Source organism: Aythya fuligula, chromosome 25, assembly GCF_009819795.1.
Source record: "Aythya fuligula isolate bAytFul2 chromosome 25, bAytFul2.pri, whole genome shotgun sequence".
NCBI classification, from domain to species: Eukaryota; Metazoa; Chordata; class Aves; order Anseriformes; family Anatidae; genus Aythya; species Aythya fuligula.
Window position 1 is genome coordinate 83064 of NC_045583.1, and position 25431 is coordinate 108494.

Genomic DNA, 25431 nt, shown 5'->3' on the forward strand with positions numbered 1-25431 from the left:
CTATTGGCTGCCAGGGCACACGGATGGCTCAGATTCAGTTTTTTGTCAACCAGTACCCCAGATCCCTTTCCACAGGGCTCTCCAGCCTCTCATCCCCAGTCTCTATGTACAGCCAAGGTTGCCCCATCCCAGGTGCAGAATCCAGTACTTGCTCTTGTTAAATTTCATACAGGTGGTGATTGCATAGCCCTCTAATTTGTCAAGATCTTCTGCAAAGCCTCTCTCTCCTTGAGGGAGCTGATAGCTCCTCCTACTTTTGTCTGAAAACTTATTTAGTATACATACAAGTCCATCGTCTACATCAGTTATGAAAACATTAAATAGAACTGTTGCCTCAATGAAAAGAGTATCCCAGGCAAATGGGTAATTTGGTCTCACTTTGAATCACATACCAAAAAAAAAAACAAAGCACATCAATTATTTGCCTATGTCATCCTAGACGATGACATAGGCAAAGCAGAGACGCTTAACGCCTTCTTTGCCTCTGTCTTCAATGCCGATGATGGGCTTCGGGACCCAGGGTGCCCTGAGCCGGAGGACCGGGACGGTGGGGATGACAAACTCCCAGCTGACCCTGAACGTGTGCGGGATTTGCTACTCCACCTGGATCCCTACAAGTCCATGGGTCCGGATGGGATTCATCCCCGGGTGCTGAAAGAGCTGGCGGATGTCATCGCGGAACCTCTATCAATTATTTTTCAACGATCCTGGGAATTTGGAGAGGTCCCGGTAGACTGGAAGCTGGCAAATGTTGTGCCAATTTTCAAGAAGGGTCAGAAAGAAGACCCTAGCAATTACAGGCCTGTCAGTCTCACGTCAGTGCCTGGTAAAATCATGGAGAAGTTGGTTCTCGGACTTATTGAGGCGCACCTGGGGGACAAAGCAGTCATTTGTCCCAGCCAGCATGGGTTTGTGAAGGGTAGGTCCTGCCTAACTAACCTGATTTCCTTTTATGATAAGATCACCCATATGGTGGACCAAGGGAAACCAGCTGATGTGATTTTTTTGGACTTCAGCAAGGCTTTTGACACGGTTTCCCATAGGATCCTATTGGACAAAATGTCCACCATACAGCTAAATAAAAACATCATACGATGGGTGAGCAATTGGCTAACGGGCAGGGCCCAAAGGGTTATGGTAAATGGAGCTGCGTCAGGCTGGCGGGCGGTCACCAGTGGGGTCCCTCAAGGCTCCATTTTAGGGCCGGTACTTTTCAATATTTTTATAAACGATCTGGATGTAGGAATAGAGGGTATTTTGAGCAAGTTTGCTGATGACACCAAACTTGGAGGAGTTGTGGACTCAAATGAGGGCGTAAAGGCCTTGCAGAGGGATCTGGACAGGTTGGAGAGCTGGGCGATCACCAACCGCATGAAGTTCAATAAGAGCAAGTGCCGGGTCCTGCACCTGGGACGGGGAAACCCTGGCTGCATGTACAGACTGGGCGATGAGACGCTGGAGAGCAGCCTAGAAGAGAGGGATCTGGGGGTCGTGGTAGACAGCAAGTTGAATATGAGCCAGCAGTGTGCCCTGGCAGCCAGGAGGGCCAATCGTATCCTGGGGTGCATCAAGCACGGCATCGCTAGTAGGTCAAGGGAGGTGATTGTCCCGCTCTACTCTGCGCTGGTGCGGCCTCACCTCGAGTACTGTGTGCAGTTCTGGGCACCACAGTATAAAAAGGACATGAAACTGTTGGAAAGTGTCCAGAGGAGGGCTACGAAGATGGTGAAAGGCCTTGAGGGGAAGACGTACGAGGAACGGCTGAGGTCACTGGGCCTGTTCAGCCTGGAGAAGAGGAGGCTGAGGGGGGACCTCATCACAGTCTACAACTTCCTCGTAAGGGGGTGTCAAGAGGCAGGAGACCTTTTCTCCATTAACACCAGTGACAGGACCCGCGGGAACGGGGTTAAGCTGAGGCAGGGGAAATTTAGGCTTGACGTCAGGAGGGGGTTCTTCACAGAGAGGGTGGTTGCACACTGGAACAGGCTCCCCAGGGAAGTGGTCACTGCACCGAGCCTGTCTGAATTTAAGAAGAGATTGGACTGTGAACTTAGGCACATGGTCTGAACTTTTGGGTAGACCTGTGCGGTGTCAAGAGTTGGACTTGATGATCCTTAAGGGTCCCTTCCAACTCAGGATATTCTATGATTCTATGATTCAATTCTAAGGCATTTGTCCTGTGAAAGGTCTTCAGATTCTCTCCTAAGCCAGGGAGACTCAGGTACGTCTTCACCTCTCACCTGATTCCTGCATGAATACTCTTGAAAAAAAGGAAGCCAGCATAGAACAGAAAGATTATAACTCATTTTCTTGCAGCCAGAAATTAAACATGGTTCCTGTCTTTTTACCTCACTAATGCTAGTTTGCCAAATGTCTTGATTAAGAGGTTTCATCAAGTAAAGGACGTGCTTATTTCTCACCCAATAACACCATCCCAAGCTGGTCTCCAAGTTTTATTTTTGGCAGAACACTGATTTTCTTTTTTTTTCCTAAAATTGCAGACACTCAGCACTGAGGTTGACCAATTCACTAGCTCTTAGCACAGAGTGTTTTTTTGGTCTGGCAGAATAAGAGCATTAGGATTTCTTTTTTCCATGTCTGAATGAAAGACTTTAGGCATCATCTCTTCACTGAAACAGTGCTGATTCCAAACAATCAGCAGAGTCCCATCACTATCACTGGATAACTTGTGAGATGTTTCATCCCTCTGATCTGCGTACTTTATTTCTCCACTCACTTTCACTAAAAGCAATGCTATAACAAAACAGCCCAGTGAACTTTGCAACAGCATTTCTTCATACACAACTCAAACAGTGATGGGGTGGGTGGGGAAGCTGGAATTCTCCTGTTGGTAGATAGTATTTTGTATGAAATGTTACATGCATTCACTGTATGTCTTAACAAAAACTTAAAGGATAAACTGAAATTACTTGCAACTGACTGTTCAGAATGTATAGTAGGTTGCACATTGGCAACCCTCCTTCAGGATCCCTAAAGGACTTCCAGGATTCAGGGCATCGTCGTAAGGATAGAAGGCATGGGCCATAATTAAGATGTGTGCAGAGCACAGGAATAGGTTCATCTCCTGCAGGTACTATAAAGGTCTGGGCAACCTACTTTAGGTAAAAAAAAAAAAAAAAAAAAAAAAGGTACCTCTGTCTTACAAACATGGTGCTTTTGAAAGTCAAGAACTGCACTTAGACAATTGTTACACCATGAAAATCAAAAAAGCACAGTTCAGAAAGCCAAGCGAGTGAATTTGTCCCTGAACTCCTGCTATCAAGTGGGGAAGGGTACTGAAAACACGTATTTGCTGGCTAATTACTGAAACAAATACTTCTACTTCTAGTGGAACGCAGAGTAAGCAACTCCCAGACTCAGCTACGCTGCCAAACTGGCCTGATGGCATGTTGCAGCCAAGCCCAGCTCAGCATCTGGATGAAATAAAGACCTTTCTGGGGAGCAGTTTTTTGTGCAGTATACTCAGAGGTAAGCACAACACATGCACTTTCTCAGAGCAGACTGAAATAAGATATTATCAGTATCACACAGTAGCCCAAATGCCTATATCAGAAATGTTTACATAAATATAGGTAGCAAGACACTTAACTAACATATAAATGAGAATGAGAATTGTCATTCTGAACTTAAAAAAAAAAATATGGATCTGTCTTCTGAAGAGTGAAGATGAGAGAATTTGCATTATTTTTAGAAATTTTATTATTTTGGGAAATGCTTAGTTCTTTGAAATACTAAATGAGTTGCTTCACTGATATCTGCTAGCTAGCTATTATCTGGCTAAAATGGGAGTTTCCATTTACTCTTTCTTCTCTTATTGTGCTTCCATACGCACCTTTTGCGGGGAATGTTTATGTATAATGAGAGATGGTCTGCTTAGATGGCACAGTGCTCACTAAACATCCTCTGTTTTAGTACAGTTCTTGCATTTTTGGTATTAAAAGACTCGTGGTAACCTTTGTGGCCAATGTGACAAACATTTTACTACCAGCACTAAAAATGGCAGCTATGCATCTCCTGGAAGCTCAGGTGGCTGCACATTCTGAACACATTCAGAAAGCACCATTAAAGGATTCAGTAGTTATGCACAAGATAAAGTTTAGAAATAAACCCCCAAAACAGCCCCTAAAATATATGTACATGTCAGAAAAACAGTCACAATCCCAACAGTCTTAAGACACACATATTTTTTTTTATTTTTTATTTTTGCTTGTGTTGTCATCAAGACTAATCCACTTTTTAAATATGTTTGGTTTTCATTTTCCACTAATGTAATAATTGATGAAAAGACTCGATTTTGAATCTTCAAGAAAACTACCAGGTATTCCAACTACATTTTGTCTGTCTCTTTCTGGTTTTGTGTTAATGGCCTTAGAACAATAATGTTAGCATATGCAACCTAAGAAAGAAGCTCAGAGAACAAAGGTATGGCACAAAACCAGAAATGAGCTTTTTGCTGGCATTGCTATGCCTCTATCCTATAGAAGGAAATAATAAAAACAGGTTTTATATGTAAACACAATAGGTTGAGGCTGCTATTGGCATGCCTAAATTGTTTCTGGAGTATGTTCTGCAAACCTTTTCCATTAACATTTCTGTTGGAAAAGCTAACTTTTTAGAGATGTAATGAACCATCTGATTTTAATTTGGTTGTTGAACAAGGGGTTACACTTTGAATTGTGCATAGCCAAGTTATTGAGCTACACCCAGCTTTATTTCCTTATACAGATAATGATGACTGCTCAAGCATGAGCAGCATGTGGGTAAGCAGCAACCCTCAGACTTGTTTTAAGTAAATTAAAATAGCTGGATAAGTAAAGGTTTTCTCTGTGGGAGAGATTTGACTCTCCTTATCATCATACTGTTCCCAGATCTTCCAGCTTAATGGTTGCAGAGAGATCTGCTAATATGGCTTTTGGACTTTGTCTCCTTTTGTCCCCCTGATGGAGGGACTGTAACATCTTTATACTGTTCAGTCACTACCTCTGTTTGGCATCTCTTGCTGATTTCTTAAATGCTTGTCCAGCCCTGCACAAACACAGCTGTTTATTTCATTTCAGCTCTTGTCCAAGATAAAAAGTATCCACATGAGATCCTATGGGACATCTAAGGGTTCTGCATTTTCTACAAGATTGTGTTCTTGCAAAGCTAAAGTCCTAGTGAGTGCTTTAGTGATGCTTTGAATTCTAGTCTGAGAAAGATGAACAGAAAGGGGGAACTTCAGTTGTCATTGACCCACACCCAGGAAAAACATTAAAACATGCTGGGAAATCACAGTGAAATTGCGGAGTCTAATTCCTCTTTTGAAAAACCCTGTTTGTCCAGTTTATGTGCAGCTGCCTGCCTGCTGGCTGGACACAGTGTAATTCAGGGCCAGCTGAGACATGTCAGGCAAAACAAAGCACTGAGCCAGGGGAGAAGCCTGGCTTGAAGGTTTTTTTTTTCTTTTTTTTTTTTTTTTCTTTTTTTTTTTTTCTGTTTATACTGTGTCTACTTACTATTTCTTCACAGAGGAAATATAATGTCTGCTTTTAGCTGCAATTTCAGATCCTTTTTGAGTCTCTCTTATTCCCAGTATGCCTGCCACCCGTTTGTCACCTAGCACATAGCTGAATTAGCCAGCGCATGGTAATTAACCTAACAAGGTATTACTGCTACTGGTCTTCCAGCATTATACCGTTCTTCAAGATGTTTTAGATATTTGTCTTAACATTTTTCCACACCCATAAAAACATGCATATTCTCCACCCCAAAGGAAGAATAGCACTGGCTTTAGATATACTATACAGAGACATTTGTGCAACTTCTTATTCACAGAACTTTGGAAAAAAAAAAAAAGGATGGTGTTTCTCTATATAACCAGAACTATGACCCCAATGGTTTTAGCTATGCTGTACCTAAGAAACCAACCAAAAATAGCCTATCATCCATGGTGCTCCTATGTAATACCCATATTTGTCCTAATAGGCAGCCTGAACTTGGACAAATCCCATCTGCCCTTGTGACATGTGATGTCTGAGCTCTTCTGGGAAGGAGCCTGGGCTTTATCTGCCCAAAATCAGCAATGTGGTGCGTCCTGAAAGGGCAGATGGGATAGATGGAGGCTGCTGGAGGCTGCTGAGCCAGCCAGAGTGCTGGGGCATGTCCACATGGCAGGTAAGTGTGGCCGTGAGTGTGCGATAATGGCAGGATTCACTGGGGTTCCCCCACTTATACAAATAATGGCTTGGTGGTGGTCCCCACCCTAGCCCAAAGGACACACCTGTAGACAAATGAACTAAATGGACAAGCTACTTTAGCCAAAGTCCTGCTTCTGTTCTCACTACTCTAGAGGGTATATGCAGCCAAGAGACCAGCCCTGACCAACAAGGTTATTGCCAAAAATCACTAGAGATTTTACTCCTGGGAACATGCTGTCACCATATGGTCTCCACATTAATAACACCAAACAAGTCCTTCATAAACAGTGTTCTAATAACAAATACCAGAGGAATTAATAACAATTTAGCTATTATTTTCTAATGTTCTCACTTTATTAAGAACTTCTATACCGTCTGAATGAGCTATCCCAGAAGAACAACATCTGGCACCCACATGAATACCTGATGAAATCTATATGATCCTGGGTATCTTACAAATTTATTGTCAGCAACAGCATCTGTTTCTGCCAACATGGCTTACAGTAATACTACATTTTTTTTTCATTCTAGGTGCATAGCGTAATGTCCATGCTGTACTACACTCTGATTATAGCTTTTTTCATCGGCACACAGGCAGCTCCAAAGTCAGAAGACAATGCTCCACTGGAGTATCCTGCAGAACACTCCCTACTCAAATCCCACCAGAGTAACGGACAGCACATTTCCAAGGCAGCTCCACAGACAACCCACAGCCACTCTACTTGGACGATAGGTAGAAGAGAAGATATAAACATTACCATGGACCCAAGTTTATTTAAGAAGAAGCGTTTCCGGTCTCCTCGGGTTCTGTTCAGTACACGGCCCCCTCCAGTATCAGGGAAAGGACAGAATATGGGACAGCTCAGCAGTGCAGTCTCTCTCAACAGGACTGCCAGGACCAAGAGGACAGCGCATCCTGTATTGCACCGGGGAGAGTTCTCAGTGTGTGACAGTGTCAGCATGTGGGTTGGGGACAAAACCACAGCCACTGACATCAAAGGCAAAGAGGTGACAGTGTTGGGAGAGGTCAACATTAACAACAACATTTTTAAACAGTACTTTTTTGAGACCAAGTGCAGGGACCCTAAGCCAGTCTCCAGTGGGTGCCGAGGGATTGATGCGAAGCACTGGAACTCTTACTGCACCACAACACACACCTTTGTCAAAGCACTGACAATGGAGGGCAAGCAAGCAGCCTGGCGGTTTATTCGAATTGACACAGCCTGCGTTTGTGTGCTCAGCAGGAAGTCGGGGAGACCCTGAAATGGAGCTAAACCCCATGACAACATCCTACTACCCCCCTACCTCAGCTTGTAAATTATTTTAAGTTATAAATGACTGCATGGTGTATTTATAGTTTATACAGTACAGAAAGAACTTCATTATTTATTAAACTCTCTTGGAAACCTTTTGTGCTTGCAATTTACTTACCAGCAGAACCCCTCAGAAGATGTCCACCTTAGTCTCAGTTCAGCCCTACAACTCTGAAATGTTCACAGGACCATTGAACAATCTTTGTCCACTATCTTATAAAAACACCACATTTTTCTAGTTTTTCATCACATAGCCTGCCAGTTTACTGTGAAAACCTTGTAGGTTTATTTTCAATTTAAATATTTCCAACAATTACGAAAAGACTGAAAAAGACCCTTCAAAACTTGCTTCCAGTTTTACTAAGTATACATAAAGGTATTAGTCTTCTATCATTAATCACCTCAGTGAATTCCAGGTAGAGAACACTAGTTCTGCGTGTTGCTAGATAAATTTCTAATGTTGCTAGATAAATTTCTAATTTAAAATTGCCAAAATATTTTCATTAAACACTTTTGTGTTTAATATTCCAATTCCATCAATATTCCAATAAGAACATTTGTCTATACAAGAGCAGAGTCTAGATGCATGTATTTTTGAATTGGAATGGCATTTTACAGCTCATTGCTTAAGAGCTATATTAAAGTGATGGGGTTGTAAATGTAAATATACGTATAAAAATAAAAAATCTTCACAAGCCTTGTAATTAAGAAGTAAAAATTCTCTTGAGGTGGTATTTTGACAAGGAGGCATTGACATAGGGGCAAATCTTCTCATGTGTGATAGAAAAAAACACTAAGCCTGTATCTCAACAAGAAGCCCCAAAATAACCATGGGCTCATAATTCCTGTGCTTTGGAGAATACCGATTTCTAGAAGTACATAGTGGAGACTGGGACTCGTGCTGGGTGTTTAAGTCACTGCACACTGGATAAAACTGTACTTTCTCTCACTGTTTCCTTTGGAAGAAGAGCTGCTATCCACTGCAGAAACCATTTCAAAACAAATACCATTAAGGATTTTTAGCCAGGTTTCTTCCAAATTCTAGAGGGCACACTTTTGCCCCTGCCTTTACTCACACACTTATTTTTTTAATGAGAAAAACAGGCCTGACATTTGCTTCCCCAGGCTAAACAGCAAAGGAGAGTAAATCTCTAGAGAAAATGTATTGTCATAAAATACTGCCAATGGAAAATAATAAAATCTAGGTAAGATATGCTTTCTAGTAAGACATTGCCAGTCTGTGACATAGAAGGCAATAGTTCAAAGACGATTCCTGATAATCACTCATATGTCACTTTTCAGCCCCCTCTAGTATGCGGTTATGGTGTGGGACATCAATATTCCAATAAGAATGTTTTACCCCCTTCAGAACATTATTTTTTGCTATATATGCATGAATAGACAGTTAGCTGAAAGGTCTAGGAGAGGACAGGATCTTGATTGTCCTGTGGCCACACAGGTATCAGATGCTCTAACACAGTAGCAGAACACAGTAAAAGTGGCAACCACCTCCCACTCAACACAGGAGAGATGGAGGAAAAGCTCAGTGTGTGAAAAGCACGGCACTGTGAAGCAGAGAGGAATTTAGAATTGGAACAGAGTCATGCCTACGTTCTTTGGGAGCCTGAAAGCAATGTACAAAGGTAACAAATCTGTTCTTTACCATACATGACACAGTGTGACTAGGGAAAAAAAGGAAGCCAATAGTTATCCTGGATTTCTAGGTTTCTGGTGAATGCCATTATTGTACCATTGACATAACAGAACTGCAACTGAAGCAGTGTCTCAGGATTGCATTTGGTAATTCCAAATGTGCAAAACTTGGCATTTCTTCACAGAGCCCTGAAACTTTCTTCTTAAAGCAATCTTGAGTGCTGGCATACCTTCCATAAGCCAGACCACTTAGAGTTCCTCTGCTACACCTTAAAGTATATTCCTGCCTCTAACACCCAATCTGATAACAGACAAACAGATGCCATTGGAAGACCTATTAATTACTATTATAAATCTGGACTTTTATTCTGTTCATTGAGGGGGAGAATATTTTATAGTCTGACAGATATTGATGTGATTTATTCCACATTTACCACTTCAGCTGATTTTAATTTTGTACTTCCAAGACTGAAATTAGACTATTGGTTCATAATACGTGACAGTGAAATATGTTGTTACTAACATTTCTTGCCTAGTAATTAAAAAGGTCCCAAAAGGGAGGATAGAAAAAGCATGAAAAGGACAGTTTGGTGCATTCACACTTGGATCTTGATCCCAGCATTAATTGCAGAATCTAGTATTCCAGACTTAGAGCTACAAAAACCACAATCAGTTTCCATCCCGTAACATGGAACTCATCCTCTCATCACCACTGTTATTACAGTTTTGCTTTGGTGGTGATTTTCAGTTTTGTTTTGATGTGTCTGAAGTCTTACTGGGTATGCAATCATTCCCACTGCTGAGCTGATGCCAAAGACCTGGAATACCAAAAGCTCATTGTAATGCTCAGTCCTGCAAGCAAGTTATTCGTTGTTAGGCCTTGCCCTGATTGCTTTCATTTCAATTGCAATACAGATAGGAAGTTTTGACATTGACAGAGGAAGAGCCTAGTTACAAAATAGTCACGCTTTCTCTAAATAGTTCCTTTCATCCCTTACATAACAATGCTTCTTGATTATCTAATCAAGTGTTCAAATGTGATTAAAGGGAAGCACAATAGATGCTGCACCCTTACAAGCCTTTCTTTAATAAGCAACATCTTTCATTAGAGCAACTAACACCACTGTCAGGGAGCTTGCTTGTAGGGCTTGAAATTGAGAGAGTGGCTTTAAACTAAAAGAGGGAAGACAGATTAGAGGTTAGGAGGAAATTCTTCACTCAGAAGGTGGTGAGGCACTGGAGCAGGTTGACCGGAGAAACTGTGGATGCCCCATCCCTGGAGGTGTTCAAGGCTAGATTGAATGAAGCCCTTGGCAACCTGATCTATTAGGTAGCACCCCTGCCCGTAGCAGGAGGGTTGGAATGAGATGATCTTTAAGGTCCCTTCCAACCTAAGCCATTCTATGATGATTCTGTGATGAAATTACTATGTATTCTTAGCTCTAGAAAAATCAGTTTCTGTATTCCTACAAATAGGCTATTCTGGCAAGGCAACTCCAGCATTATAACAATCATTGGACCTGACACACAGTCTTGAATTCCAGCACTCGATCTGTATAACCACTGAAGATTGCACATTAACATTTCAGTAGGACCCTTCATCCAAACTGCTATATAAAACGAAACTAGCAAGAACTAAGGAAGATTCGATGTCACTGCCCACAGTGGAAGAAAATATAGAAGAACTATTATAAAGCAGTTTAAAGAAAGCTATCCAGCAGAACACCTGGAAGCAGCAGTCAGTAGAGGGACTTAAAATTAAGAAAATACAAGACAGAATTATCCAACTTCCAATCTGGCCAGGAGACAGTACTCAGTGGTTTTTCAAAGCGTAAGAGAATTATAAGAGGACCAACATCTCATTGGAAGAATGGATGCGCCTCTGCTTAGATTGGTGTTAAAGAGCAAAACAACTTCATAATGGTTGAAAACAGTGGTGACCTTAGCTGCACATCCTTAATGTTAAGGAGGGAAAAGGCCTGCTGCACCACAACATCTGGGAGAACAAGGAGCGAGAAACAGCCCTGCAGGCACCAAGGGCAGTGTAGGAGGGGGCTCCAGGTGCCAGAGCAGAAGTTCCCCTGGACCATGGTGAAGCAAGCTTTCCCCCTGCAGCGCATAGGGTAACGCAGCAGAGCAGATCTCCATGCCACAGCCTGTGGAGGAGCCTACGTTGGAGCAGGCAGATCTGGCCTGAAGGAGGCTGCAGCCCATAGAGAGAGTCCACATGGTACAGACCTATAGTGGAGCAGTTCTTGAAGAGCTGCTGCCTGTGGGAAGCCCAAGCAGGACCAGTTTCTGAAGGATGGCATCCTGTGGGAGGGACCCCACACTGGAGCAGTGGCAGAGAGGGACCATGAAGGAGCAGCAGAGACAAAGCACTAGGGACTGACCACAGCCCCCATTCCCCTATGCTGCTCAGGGGGAGAACACAGAAGAAGGCAAATGGGGGGAAAGTGCCTTTAGTTTGCTGTTAGTTTCTCACTGCTCTAGCTTGTTAGCAACAGGTAATAAATTATAGTAATCTACCTATGCTGAGTCTGTTTTGCCCATGATGATAATTATTGAGTGATCTCCCTGTCCCTATTTCAACCCTTGTATTTTCTCCCCCTTTCCCTTTTAGGAGGGGGAGTGAGAAAGCAGTTGTGCTGGAGCTCAGCTGCCCAGCTGGGTAAAACCACTACAACCTTTGATCAGGAAAGTCATCATTTTGCTACCTGTTGTTCATGTGATGGGGACGCTACATTCTCAATACAATTAAAGTCACCAGGATGGGGCACGAGGTTCTTTTGCTATGTTTGTACTGAACTGTTCTAGAAAACAATTCTCTTGCTTTACACCAAAAGAAGAAAAAATCCCCTCAAAAACGTCCACACCTAAAACAGTTAAATGGATTACTACTACAAATGCATATAGATTTTTCTTTTAAAGAATTACTTTTAAATAATATACTACCTGCCAGAATCAGAGCACAAAATCCACCATATTTCTTTTTCAAACTTATCACTCACCTAGTGTTGATTCACAAGAAGGCCAGCAGCATCCTGCTTTGTATCAGAAATAGCGTGGCCAGCAGGACTAGAGAAGTGATCGTCCCCCTGTACTTAGCTCTGGTGATGCTGCACCTCACAAACAGTGCTCAGTTTGGGGCCCATCACTACAAAAGAGACATCAAGGTGCAGGAGCATGTCCAAAGGAGGGCAACAAAGCTAGTAAGGGTCCGAAGAATAAGCATTATGAAGAACAGCTGAGGGAGCTATGGTTGTTTACCCTGGAGAAAAGGAGGCTCAGAAGAGACCTTAATGCACTCTACAATTAACTTAAAGGAGCCTATAGCAAGGTGGGGATTGGTTTCTTCTCCCAAGCAACAATGATAGGTCAAAGAGGAAATGGCCTCAAGTTGTGCCAGGGGAGGTTTAGGTTGGTTATTAGGAAAGATTTCTTCACTGAAAGGGTTGTGAAGCATTGGAACAGGCTGCACAGGGAAGTGGTTGAGTCACCAACCCTGGAGGTATTCAAAAAACATGTAGATGTAGAGCTTAGTGACATGGTTTAACGGTGGACTTGGCAGAACTAGATTAAAGGTTGGACTAGATGATCTTAGATGTCTTTTCCAACTTAAATGAGTCTACGATGCACAGGAAAAAATTAGGTGGCAGAAAGTGTTCATGTCAGTGTATCATCCATGTATGACTGCTTTAGTTAAAGGTTCTTCACGCAGACTGGAATTCAAGCTTCTGAAAACATGCACACTGTGAATCTTTAGACAGCATGGGATGGTATTTTACAGGAGAATAGACTGCACTAAACTCTAAGGGGGGGTGGGGGTGGGGTAGGAATGACCAGTTGAATAGGTAAACAATGAAAAAGTGTCTTCAAGTCACTAGACAATGTTCATTATTCCAAACCTAGAACTGTAAGACCCAAGTTGTTATTCAATTTTCCCACACCAAGTTAGCAATACTTTTCAGGAAGTTGTGAAAAACAACTTCCTATTAAGACAATCAAAAACTGACCAGGAAAAAAATTATAGGAATTTATCAACAGCTTTTTTGTTAACTGACACTGATTATAAGAAATGTTAGCCATAAATATAATTAACAAAGTTAAAACAGTAAAACTAGAGGCTTAGATTAAAAAACATTATGAACCAGAACAGCTATAAGTAATTAGGTCAGATGAAGAACTGATGGTGACAAGAATGTGAAAAATGTGTCAGAAGTCTATTGTCCTCCACTAGTTCCTAGCTTATAAAACAAAAAAAAAAAATAATAAAATAAAAATAAAAATAAAAACACACAGAAAAGAGCAAAGAGGAGATTTTAGTATGTTAGTAATAAATTTTGGTAATGAATAACATAGGAAAGGCAGTATTTAATGGGAAAATGCTCTTCTAAACTGGGACTCTTTATTGACTAATGATGGAAGTCCAGTTCACTCAACCTAGAAAGTCAAGTTCTCTTTCAAAGTGTGCTCCCAAAGCAGATTACTGAAGCAAAATACAGAAAATTTTGCAAGGGCTATTGTTATCCTGAAACAAAAACATTTTTCATATGTCTGAAGCAAGTTAATAGATAAGCTACACTTAGAACATTTGCACACTAACACCATTTTCAACAGTTATCTAATATGCATCTCTTGCCACCCAGTTTGCCAACAGCAGTACTCAAATTACTACATGCTAATGTATCACTGAACTGCAAAAGCTGTTCAAGAAAACAGAAAAAAAGCAGCAAGATTTTGCCACAAGACTGCTAGCTACCAGCTGATGCAGGAAAGCCATCTATAACAGATAATATCATCTTCTTACTTGCCAGGTAAGTATGACTAATTACTGACACACGAAGAAAAAAAAAATGTTTCATTTACTTGCAAGTAAACTTGGCACAATTCTGCTGAAGTCTTCATGCTTCCTCCTTGTTTTCTGCACAGGAAGGAAAACCATGTGAAGAAAGTTCTGAAAAATCTTAAAGGCTTTCTGCTATGTTGTAAGTTGGATCAGTTATTCTGATTACAATTTCCAGAGTCAGCACAAGGAGAATAGCACTATAAAAATTAAGGCCAGCCATTCCAGGAGTAGCAAACTGCTGTATAAGCTCAGGGCTACTGACAAATGCACAAATTTCAATCTAATTAAGATACATCTTCCTGAAATTAGAAGATTGTGTCACCAACAACATTAAATTATAATCAACCTAGAAACGGAGGACAGAAGCAACACTCCAGAGTGTTCAAAGGGGCCCAAGGAGTTATGAGACCTCCTTGTTCATTTTCTCTGGTCGTTTGAGAGAAAAAAAAAAATGCTAAATACAACTCTTTGCAAGACCGATCCTTTTCAAGTATCTTGTAGATACAAGATACTAGATACAAAGGTGACTGTATAAAAAGTAAACAATGATTTACATTGTGGGGTGGTTTTTTGTTGTTGTTGTTTATTTTGAGATAGGACTGAAAATGAGGGAAAAAAAATGTATACACATGGCATTTATTTTACTCTTTACGGTTTCCTATCTGCATTTTTCACATAGGTACTATGTCTCAATCACTGTAATGCCCTGAAATACTTTTTCAAAGAATATGCAAATTTCTGAAAAGGCTGTTTGTTGATTTGTTTGTGTTGTTGTTTGTTATAAGAAATAAAGTAATTATGAGCATCGAAAATGTTTCTGGGCTGACTCCAGTTGCTTTCCTGGCATTTTTTCCCATGACATTCTACCAGGGGTTGTTCAAACAAGAAAAACGTAGTTCTGTGGTTTACTCATACCAAAAAAAAAAAAAAAAAAGGGAGCTCTGGTACTTTTTTAGAACATATTACTAGCAGGGTTCAAGAGTACCCTCTCCTCTGTCATGTGACTCTGTCTGTTCATAAACATTGCTCTGACCAATGGGTGCAAATTTAGATACTTCTCAGAATGATTTGTTGCCTTCTCACAACAGTTGCAATCCCAGACTGGATTGGATCCAGTGGGAAAATGTTTAGACAAAGTACTGCACTAATCAACACTCCTGAGGTGTGTGCCTGTGGTATGCCTGTAACAGAAAGTTTACAAGAAGACATTAAAAAAAATACATCGTGCTATGACTGCATTTTGCAGAGTGAATGGTCTATTCACTGGAAGTAACGCTCCAAAGGGACTTCAGCAAGAACTGAGCATCATGCAAACATGCAGTCATGATCACGATCTCTAACACTAGCCATTTGGTTCAGCTCTGTTTAACCCAAATATCATGACAGTCCTGAAACAGAAAACAAAGAATAAGGAGGTACATGTGGACACTAGAACAGGAAGCTTTCACTTAACCTGCTTCTCAGAACATTCTTCCTCCTGACCCTTTAGATTTTGACTTTCAAGAGCCCTTAGGAAATACTTAGCTAAAAAGATTGTACTCCTCATTCAGTGCTCAAACAGGAGATGTAAGCATGTAGGGACTGGAAGTCGGAAAGAGCAAATACAGCATGAGATTGGAAGCATCTCTGCTGTGCTGCACTAGACAGAGCATCACCAGCAGGCTGAGGGAAGTGACTGTTGCCCAATATACAATGGTTTCTACAGCGAAGAAAAAAAGATGAAGAGACAAGCTGTTGTGGTCAAGACCACCACAAGGAAGTACCAAGAGTACAGGGCCACTATTACTAGGTAAAAGGGAACTCAGTGAGTGAATTGATTTGGATGCCAGGCATACCCATTCTGTCATCCAAATACTTTCATAACCACAAACATTTCCATCTGTGCTCACATTTCACTTCCAGATTGAGATTTGCTTTCTGTTCACTGCAGAGTTATGCTGGAACAGCTACTGTACAGCTACATCCCTTTTTCGCATTCTCAGGAATCACACAGCATATAGGCTGGGGAGAAGAGAATTTATTTCCACCCCAACTTAAAAATCTGTAGTGATACTAATAGGCTCCCTTGGTGTCTTCTCAGGTACATCAGAAAGACTTAGGTCTGATACCCAGCTTAGGCCACAAGTTGTTCCACTGTGAACAGACAGAAAACAAAATGGTAAAATGCTTTTACTGAAGTATGTCTGCCAACAAGAACCAATGAGACAGCAAATGCAGAACACAACTTCCTTAGCTACAATTCAGCTCCTTAGAGACTTTGCCTTCCTAATTTCCAGTACTTAAACCTAGCCTGCTGCATTTCTTCTCACCAACTAGTCTAGAACAACACTTCCAAACATTGTTTTTTTTTTTTCCTGCCCCCTTTTGGTTTTCTCTTTCTTATTGCCACAGAGTGGTTTGGAATCATCCTACGTGCATAGATGACACTTCAGTGAACATACCTCTGTAACACTTCTCCCTCAGAACATTTCTACCCTCAAAGGCATTTTTGCCTTTGCCTTCAGTTTGCCCAAAGACTACTTTGCCAGTTGCATAGTGTTGAACCTTGGTGTACCTACCACAGGTGTTGTAGCCCCTTCATCAGTTTTATCAATTTTCAGTCTTCCTGTTCCAAATTGCTCTGAACAGCAAAGTTGCTATATGCACACATTCACATAACACAGAAATAATTATTTATGTCTGAAAGCTTGACACACACGTGGTTAGAAGTTCATTAAAAATATATTCTTATAGTCCCCTTGTGATAGTATGTTTATGAATATCCTTTCTGCCTCAGAAGACACCATTATTGAGCTTTTCCTCATACTCTGTTTACTGGAATGTTACCAAAAGCCCTTTAGAAACCATAAAACATGAGAAACTGAAATATGAAATAATCTGGAGAAACCTCCTTATCTGCCACTGACCACGGGTAATCCTAATTCAGTATTTTTGTTAAATTATTGTTAGATGCAGTGCTAACTGCTATTTTCATTCCTATTTTTGCCATGAATGAACAAAATGTTCTTCATAAGCCAGAAGCTATTCAATAGTGAAAGATAAAAAGCCAGAGTATGTAGGAATGAGTTATTAGTTCTCAAAATGTATGTCCTTCATTTTATGTTTATTCTCAGTGTTTAAATTCACTTTGTTTCTAAATCAGAGGTCAAACTGAAACGTCTCATATTTATTTTCTCAGTGTGATAGAATAAGCAGAATGGCATGGCATTTCTCCATGATAAATCATGTTAACTTATGTTACAAACAATGGTGTAGACTTTATCTGAGGTGTATTTTGAAACAGTAACAGTATACAGCTGAGACCACTTTTCTCAAGAACTAGGAAGCTGATGATGATGGTGCCTTTGTACACAATCCAGCCCTAGAAAGAGGTGCTGAACTTAAAGATCCATGGGAACAATGGTTGATTTTATGGCTGTGGGAGAAGGAGTTAAAAGAAAACCAAGACAAAAAATAGAGGACATTTGAGCAAATAGCAGCGAAACCAATAATCTTGTTAAGCTTGCCAAAAACAATTTATTCCCCTTTTAGACCCTAAAAAGGATTTCGGTATTACTATTAAAGTATCTAAGCCTCTGTTTAGCCTCTTCCTTTTGCATAAATTTAAGAGAGGAAGTTATGCTCTTTCACAAGAAAAGAATGAACAAGGAATCAAATAAACATTTCAGCATCTTGTATTGGACCACACTATCCAAACTGCCAGCTCTAAAATGAGCTATACTGGAGGAGAAAAAATGCCCTCAGCATACTGTGCCAGCTCTGACCACACAGAGAATGTCTCTGTATAGCCAACAATATTCTCACTGTCAAAGAGTACAAGTGAACGTGAGAGGATTTTTACACCGAGGTCTTGAGGCTGGTTAGTATGACTTGGCAATATCCTTATGGGCTATTTTTATACCCCTAGATAAGTAACATGTAAAAACTGTAAAAGTTCAATGGCTACTTAAAAGAATTAACTCAGGCAGTTAGTTCCACTAATACATCTCACTTATTCTACATTGGATGAAAGGACCATGAATATAAATCAACTTCCAGAGCATTACATATTTTTTCTCCTTTTTCAAAGAAACATACATTTTTAATATACTCACCACCTTAAAGGTGTTTTTTTCTTCATTACACTCTTGAAAACAAATATCCACTCATGATAATACCAAGAGGTGGTTTTATTCATCCACTCAAACATATTCCAGCACAACTGAGGACCCCATTTTATATAAACTGGGCACCATGAGATGCAAATGCACCATGTCTACACATTTGATGTACTCAAAAACAATATCTTTTCCTGAGAAAAATGCAATTGCTTGAAGTTACGTAATATCCGTAGCAGAAAGAAAATAGAAATATAATTCTGATTTAACTGACAGAAGAATCCTCTGTGATACTTCCATGCTGCCCATAGTGCCAATGCAATTTAAGTTTTGGGTTTGTTACTAGAATGTTTAGACCATTAAAAAGAACAACACTGTTGTACTCAGAACAAAGGATTCACTAGTCCCGTTTCCAACTCTGACCAAAACCAGATACTTACAAAAGGAAAAAAGCTAGTATACATTCTTGTTTAATAGCTGGTAAAGCTCTGGATACAATTTAAGCCCGAAACAAAAGAACACAGTAAAACACCTATGGGTCTCAGATCTATGAGATCTGAAGAACCTAATCAACAGCATGTATTTTGTCACTCAATAAAGAAATAATTCTTATGTTTTTACAGAAAAGGGGGGGGGGGGGGGTGGGGGTATACGGGGCAGAAAAAATTACCATCAAATCTCAAAATCTATGAAAAATGAAGAATACAGCAGGAAACAATATTCTAACCAACAACTGAAATATTAAATTATGCTAATCAAGACATCTTTGAGGTCACCAAGAGTCAACTGCAATTTACCATTTATTAAGTTATGGGCATAATCCCACAATAACAGATTTGATTAGCCTCTGGAACACATAGATCAAAGATATTCAGACAAATCTTTGTCTTCTGGAACAGGCTTAGAATGAAAGCAATTAGAATACAATATTATTCATTGCATGACCAAAAACACCATGTTTTCATAACTGAACTGAAGCTTGAGGATATATTCCCAAATTCATCTTTGGGAAGACAAACTCACCTCAACACTGGAAAGAGGTCATTAGGGATTACAAAGAAGAACCCAGCAATGTACATTCACTTCCATAACACATACCTACCATAACAGGAAGTAAAATGCTGCAGAAAGTAATCAACCACAAGACACAGACATTTCACCTCTCATGATGTTTCCTGTCATGGCATGTATCATTACAATCATCCATTATTATATATGTTATATATCATAATTAGCATGTATCACAGGTCTTACATCCTGCCATATCTTTGATATATATGCTGTTAACCACCTTAAACCAGATCAGTTGGTATGTTAAGAATGATAACATAATATGTTATCAACAAATGATAGTGTTTGATGGGGCAACTTTTTGCTATTTTAAATGGTGAATGCCAGCATTCACCTTGCTGGCAGCACAGACCATGGGGCATGCTGTTATGATACAAAGAATGGCAGAACACTAGTTTATATAAAACTCTGAATCCTGGATACAGAGGCAGCAAAGGTACTTGCTACTGTCCATGACTGTGGCATGTAGTCCAAAAAAGTACCAATATTCATCATTTTATTTTTCTTACGTCTGACATTTGGTTCTACTTATGCTATATATTCTTTTCACTCCCCTTTCACAATCCCCTTTGGGGATTGGACTAGATGATCTTTCAAGGTCCCTTCCAACCCCTAACATTCTGTGATTCTGTGTGATTCTTTCCCTGTGCTGTAACATTTAAACATCTTCAATTCACATATATGATTAAAGTTTGTGTTTCAAAAAACATACATGTTCTTGGCCTCTGAAAATCACCAAAAACACTTTACTCCCACAGCGCAGACCCAGAGTGTCTGAAGTATATTTGCATGTTGTATTAATAGAATTCTGAAAATTGCTCTACAAAATTCCTAAAAGAGAATCAGCCAAAGTTAGACTTGGCATCTGCACAAGTCTCAGCTATTTTTTGGAATACTTTGACGACACTCATGTTATTGTCTCTCAGTTCATTTTTCTGCTCATATATTCCCCAAAGAAGGAAAGAATGGTATTCCCGTTCTCTGAATAAGGACACATCTTGTTCGTTAGAGTGATTTCTTTTTTTTTTCCTTCTCTTTCTTGAGCTGTTGGATCTCCTAACTCTTGCTCTTCCATACAAGAGCACAGAAGTCATTCTACTGCTTCAAAGTAAAAGAAATCACAACAAAATTTTACCAGTAGAGAAGACACTTGTTTTCGATTCTTGTTTTTCTCAGATAAGGATACAGTAAACAAAGCCTTTAGAGATCACAGAAAGCCTGTTAATTAACTATATCGAAATCAGTAACACATACACACACAAAATAAAAAAAATAATAATAATAAAAAAAAAGTAAAGCTGTTCAATGCTGACATGAGCAACATTGCAATGCATTCCCTCCAACTGCACAAGGCTATTTTGTTTCATGTGTACACCTCCAGACAAAATAAAGGAATAAAGGTGCAGTATGAACAGGGTTATTCTCCTATAAAGCTGTTCGTGAAGGAACTCTGCAGTCAATTGAGAACATTTTCATCTTCTTTCTTCCATTTGATCTTCACTGCAACATACTTTTTGTATTACTCCTCACATTTTCCTTCCATCTGGTTTCAGAATTTGATTAGAAACTTGGAAGTTCAACTTGAACAGTTCAATGCAAAGAACTAAGCTGCTTTCAGACATTTTTTTCTCCGTGGAGGATCTTAAATTCAGTTGCAAGGTTCTTTTTACTGTATCTCTACCTAAACTGGAAGCTAAAGTCTTAGTAAACACTTTGCAACTCTTGTAAAGAGCAAAAATCCCTAACCCCTGCAAATATAGGAGGGCCCTGTTATCCTGAAAGAAACAAACCCTACAAAATAGAGGATACTGTTTTAAAAACATTTGCTATACAAGGTGTCATTATATGAAAGCTGCTTCTTGAGCAGGATACAATACACACTTAAACGATGATCAACAGTTTCACCAAAGAACACCTTTCATGGAATCATAGAAACACAAGGCTGGAAAGGATCTACAAAATCATCTAGTCCAACCATAAAACTTGGAGGTTCCACCGAGATATAGCAGAGCTCAATCTAGAATTCAGGGGCATCACTAAAAAATAAATAAATAAATAAACAACAACACCAAGTTACTGCTCAGAAAAAAAGAACTCAAAATGTTCAGTAACAAGCACAGTTCAGATGGGTTACCTATGTCCTTCCCTGTACATGATCAAGAGAAGCAGGCAGTCATCAGTTGTGTAGTCAGGTCAGGAAAGGATGATAGATGTTCACAATTTCAGCACTAAAAAACATCTTTACCTTAAAAGCATTAAAACACCATATTGAGTCAGACAAAAGACTGATCTATATCTACTGAAATGTTTGCAACAAGGCACATCTGTAAAGTATACAGAAGACAGGCACATAAACACTCAACATAAATGTGAGTAGAAAGATAAACTGGTGGTGATCTGGGAACAGTGACTCTCCCACAACATCTCAAATTCCATGGCAATAGCCAGAAATGCTTAATTCTCAAGGACCTGTGAAAGTTAAAAAGAAAACCAGATATGAACCAACATCAGCAGCAAGAGAAATCCTGTGATTTCAAACATCATTCAAACACCACAAGCAAAGTCATGTTCTCAAAGGATTTCTGAATTTGATACATACGTTGGATATATAAAGGAAATGTTATGGAGTTATCTTGTATTTACAATTCAGAAGAGGAATAAGAGAGATTAAACTGGGTCTGGACTGTTCCTGAGTAGACCCCATCTTTCCTGAGGAGCAGAAAAGGCTATATGAGTATTAATGATCATGCTCATCTTACAAACTGTGATCTGTCCATAACAAGCGGTACATATGCCTCCTTCCCTACAAGATTTTCTGCTCAAATTGCAGTTTCTCCCTGATTCTTCAATACATATTTTACCCAGACATTTATTTCCAATCCTGAGTGTGTGATGATGCTATGATGCTTATTCCAAAATAAATAAATAAATAAATAAATAAATAGTTCCCTCATGTCATTTTAAAGTTACAACTTTTACAATTTTTTAATTTACAATTTTTTAAAGTTACAACTATTCTTTTAGAGGTTTCCCCTCATCTGCCAGCAATTCTACTTCTGTCTTCCACTATCCTGGCAGCTTTTTGCACCTTGATGTCATCAATACATTTATTACAGAGACTCCATGACATTACCCATCTGTCAAAGAAAACACTGGCTAACACAAGATTTATTGCCATTTAATTTACTTCATTTGATTCTTCCCTGTATGCAGTAAGAGGTACTAATAACTGATGCAGCTTATTTTACTGAAAAAAAAAAAAAAAGAATCAAGGAAAAAGACCTTCTAATAACTTATCATGGATCTTTGTTTAGATTTACCTTGTTTTCCTCAGCTACACAGCTTAGGGAAGCAGTACCATACATAAGAGACAAAGAAAACTCCCACTAGAGAGGTAAACACTATTATATCCTAAAAGGTAAGTTCTCTTTCCCATGCAGATGGCATGAGTTGTCCAGTAATATAATAAATCAACACAATATAATAATACAGTAACAGTGAATATTAACTAGTACTTGATATGTTGAGATGAGTTAATGAAAATATCTGACTCCTGTGGCTGGGTATTCTGTAGGTTGTACATTTGAGGAACGTGATTACATAGCTCTGATATCTGGTTCCTAACTGACCAGTAGCTAAACACCACACAGCCATTCGCTCATCCTCCCCCCTCCCTCTCTGGGATGGGGGAGAGAAATGGGAAAGTGAAGCCTGTGAGTTGAGATAAAGACAGTTTATTAAGACAGGAAAATAATAATAACAGTAATAATAATAACAATAATGATGATAATACTACTAATAATAATAATGTGTATGAAACAAGTGATGCACAATGCAATTGCTCACCACCCACTGACTGATGCCCAGCCTAACCCCAAGCAGTCTGGCCCCCCCACCCTGGCTAGCCACCCCTATATATTGTTCAGCATGACCCCAGATGGTATGGAATACCCCTGTGGCTAGTTTGGGTCAGCTGTCCTGGGTCTGTCTCCTCCCAGCTCCTGCTGTACCCCCAGCCTGCCCTTTGGCAGGACAGAGTGAGAAGCTGAAACGTCCTTGGCTTGGTATAAGCACTGCTCTGCAACAATTAAAACATCAGCGTCTTATCAGCACTCTTCTCATCCTAAGCCAAAACATAGCATTCTGCCAGCTACTAGGAAGAAAATTAACTCTGTCCTAACTGAAACCAGGACAACCACAAATGAATAGGACAATCATATTCAATTATAAATTCTAGAAATTAATCAGTGTGATACAAGTGTGCCAAGAGTTGATCACAGTCTTCTGGAACAAGAAATTTTATACCTGGTTATATAAAATTAGAGAGCAAAACAGTCAAGGAAAGATATATAGGGAAACATCTTGTGAAATTACAGTAATTATTGTTCTGTCTCATGGCATTTGTGGGACTACATTAATTATTTCAGGTTGGTAAAAATATTTTGCTGGTTTTAAAAAAAGAAACAAGAAGGCAATAAAAGCAAATCCTTCCTCTTTGTTTATCCAATTATCTGTCTAAAATGTTACTAAACCTTATTCCCATTTACAAGTCCAATTCACTTTGAGTCTTTTTTTTTTTTTTTTTAACCACTGCTTTGAATGAAGTACAGGGATTTTTATCTCAGAGCAATCAAACTGCAGCAGCATTGGCCTACCTGTGGCCTTGGGGTAACTCCTGGCACCCAAAAGATTAAGCATGCAGCCAGACAGGTTCTCCTGCATATAGCTCCGTAGCCATTTATGGGGTTACTACAATGTGACATTTTTTATTACCCATATGCTCTAAGTTCTGATTTCAACTGAACAGCAAAAAAAAAAAAAAAAAAACAAAAAAAAAAACTGCAAGAGAGAAGCTTTCCAAAAGCTAATAAAAACATGGAGGATTCAGGTGATCAGGGTTTCTACTGGTGTACTCTATTGACAGCGGTATGTATTAGATACATAAATTAGATCAAAATGCCTGTAGTAAAGAGTAGATATATGCCCCTGTCCACTATATTCCACTAATTTCTGAAGAACAACGAATATTTGAGGAATGAGAGAAATGGAAGCTTAAATCCTTACCCAAATAAATTTATATATGCTTTCCAAACTTGGCAGAAGATAGATATCTATTTACTTTTTACCCAAACCTCTGAAATTCTGTAATGAGTTACAAAGCATGGGGTCTACTGGATGGCCTATACTATCTTTTTAGTCTTCAAATTTATTTTTTATAAAATTATTTTTTAATTCATTTATTACAAAATAAACCTTAAAGGGGTTCCTTAGAGGTTGGTATTGGGACTGTGCTATTTAACATTTTTGTTGGTAACCTAGGCAGTGGGATGAAGTGCACCCTCAGCAAGTTTGCCATTGACAAAAAGCTGTGCGGTACAGCTGACACACCGATGAGAAGGGATGCCATCCAGAACAGCCTTGACAGGCCTGAGATGTGGGCCTGTGCAAACCTCATGAGTTTCAAAAAGGCCAAGTGCAAGGTCCTGCATCCGGGTGCACAACAGTCTAGGCAGAGAATGGATTGAGCATCCGTGAGAAGAACCTGGGGGTATTGGCTGGTAAGAAGCTCAACATGAGCAAGCAAAGTGCACTTGCAGCTCAGAAAGCCAGCTGTAGCCTGGGCTGCATCAAAAGAAGCATGGCTAGCAGGGTGAGGGAGGTGATTCTCCCTCTCTACTTCACTCTTGTGAGACCCCACCTGGAATACCCCAGTACAAGAAGGATATGGACCTGTTGGAGCAAGTCCAGAGGAGACCCAAAAGGATGATCAGAGGATTGGAGCACCTCTCCTATGAAGACAGGCTGAGGGAGCTGGGGTTGTTCAGTGTGGAGAAAAGAAGGCTCCATGGAGACCTTGTTCAGCCTTCCAATACCTAAAGGGGGCCTACAGGAAAGCTGGGGAGGGAGCCTGTCAGGGGGTATAGTGATAGAACAAGGGGTAACGGCTTTAAACTGAAAGAGGGTAGGTTTAGATTGATAGTAGGAAGAAATTATTTACTATGAGGGTGGTGAGGCAACAGAGCAGGTTGCCCAGAGAAGCTGTGGATGCTCCATCCTGGGAAGTGTTTGAGGACAGGTTGGATGGGGCTTTGAGCAAAAAGTGGTGGGTGTCCCTGCCCATGGCCGGGGGTTGTGGAACTAGGTGATTTTTATGTCCCTTCCAAACCAAAGCATTTTATGTTCATTACAGACACTTTATAGAAATGCTGTTAAAAACTATTTGTTCCATTTCTACAATAGCAATAGTTTTA

At 39.9% G+C, this 25431-nt stretch overlaps 1 protein-coding gene and 1 long non-coding RNA gene across 8 annotated transcripts in view; one reads left to right on the top strand and one right to left on the bottom strand.

Moving 5' to 3' along the window:
- The window catches only part of NGF (nerve growth factor), a 33468-nt gene extending 23105 nt beyond the window's left edge, over positions 1 to 10363 (top strand). Inside the window, exons 2-4 of one of the 4 annotated variants that reach the window (XM_032203075.1) lie at positions 3350 to 3489; positions 5986 to 6174; positions 6792 to 10363. In XM_032203075.1, the coding sequence (XP_032058966.1) occupies positions 6160 to 6174; positions 6792 to 7460 (684 nt within the window). In that variant the 5' untranslated portion in view covers positions 3350 to 3489; positions 5986 to 6159 and the 3' untranslated portion in view covers positions 7461 to 10363. Of the gene's footprint in view, positions 1 to 3349; positions 3490 to 5514; positions 6175 to 6728 lie in introns of those variants that run through there. The other 3 variants (XM_032203073.1, XM_032203077.1, XM_032203074.1) reach the window with 3 other exon arrangements.
- LOC116498717 overlaps positions 1 to 25431 on the bottom strand; it is a 125018-nt gene that overhangs the window by 64517 nt on the left and 35070 nt on the right. The window lies entirely within an intron of this gene.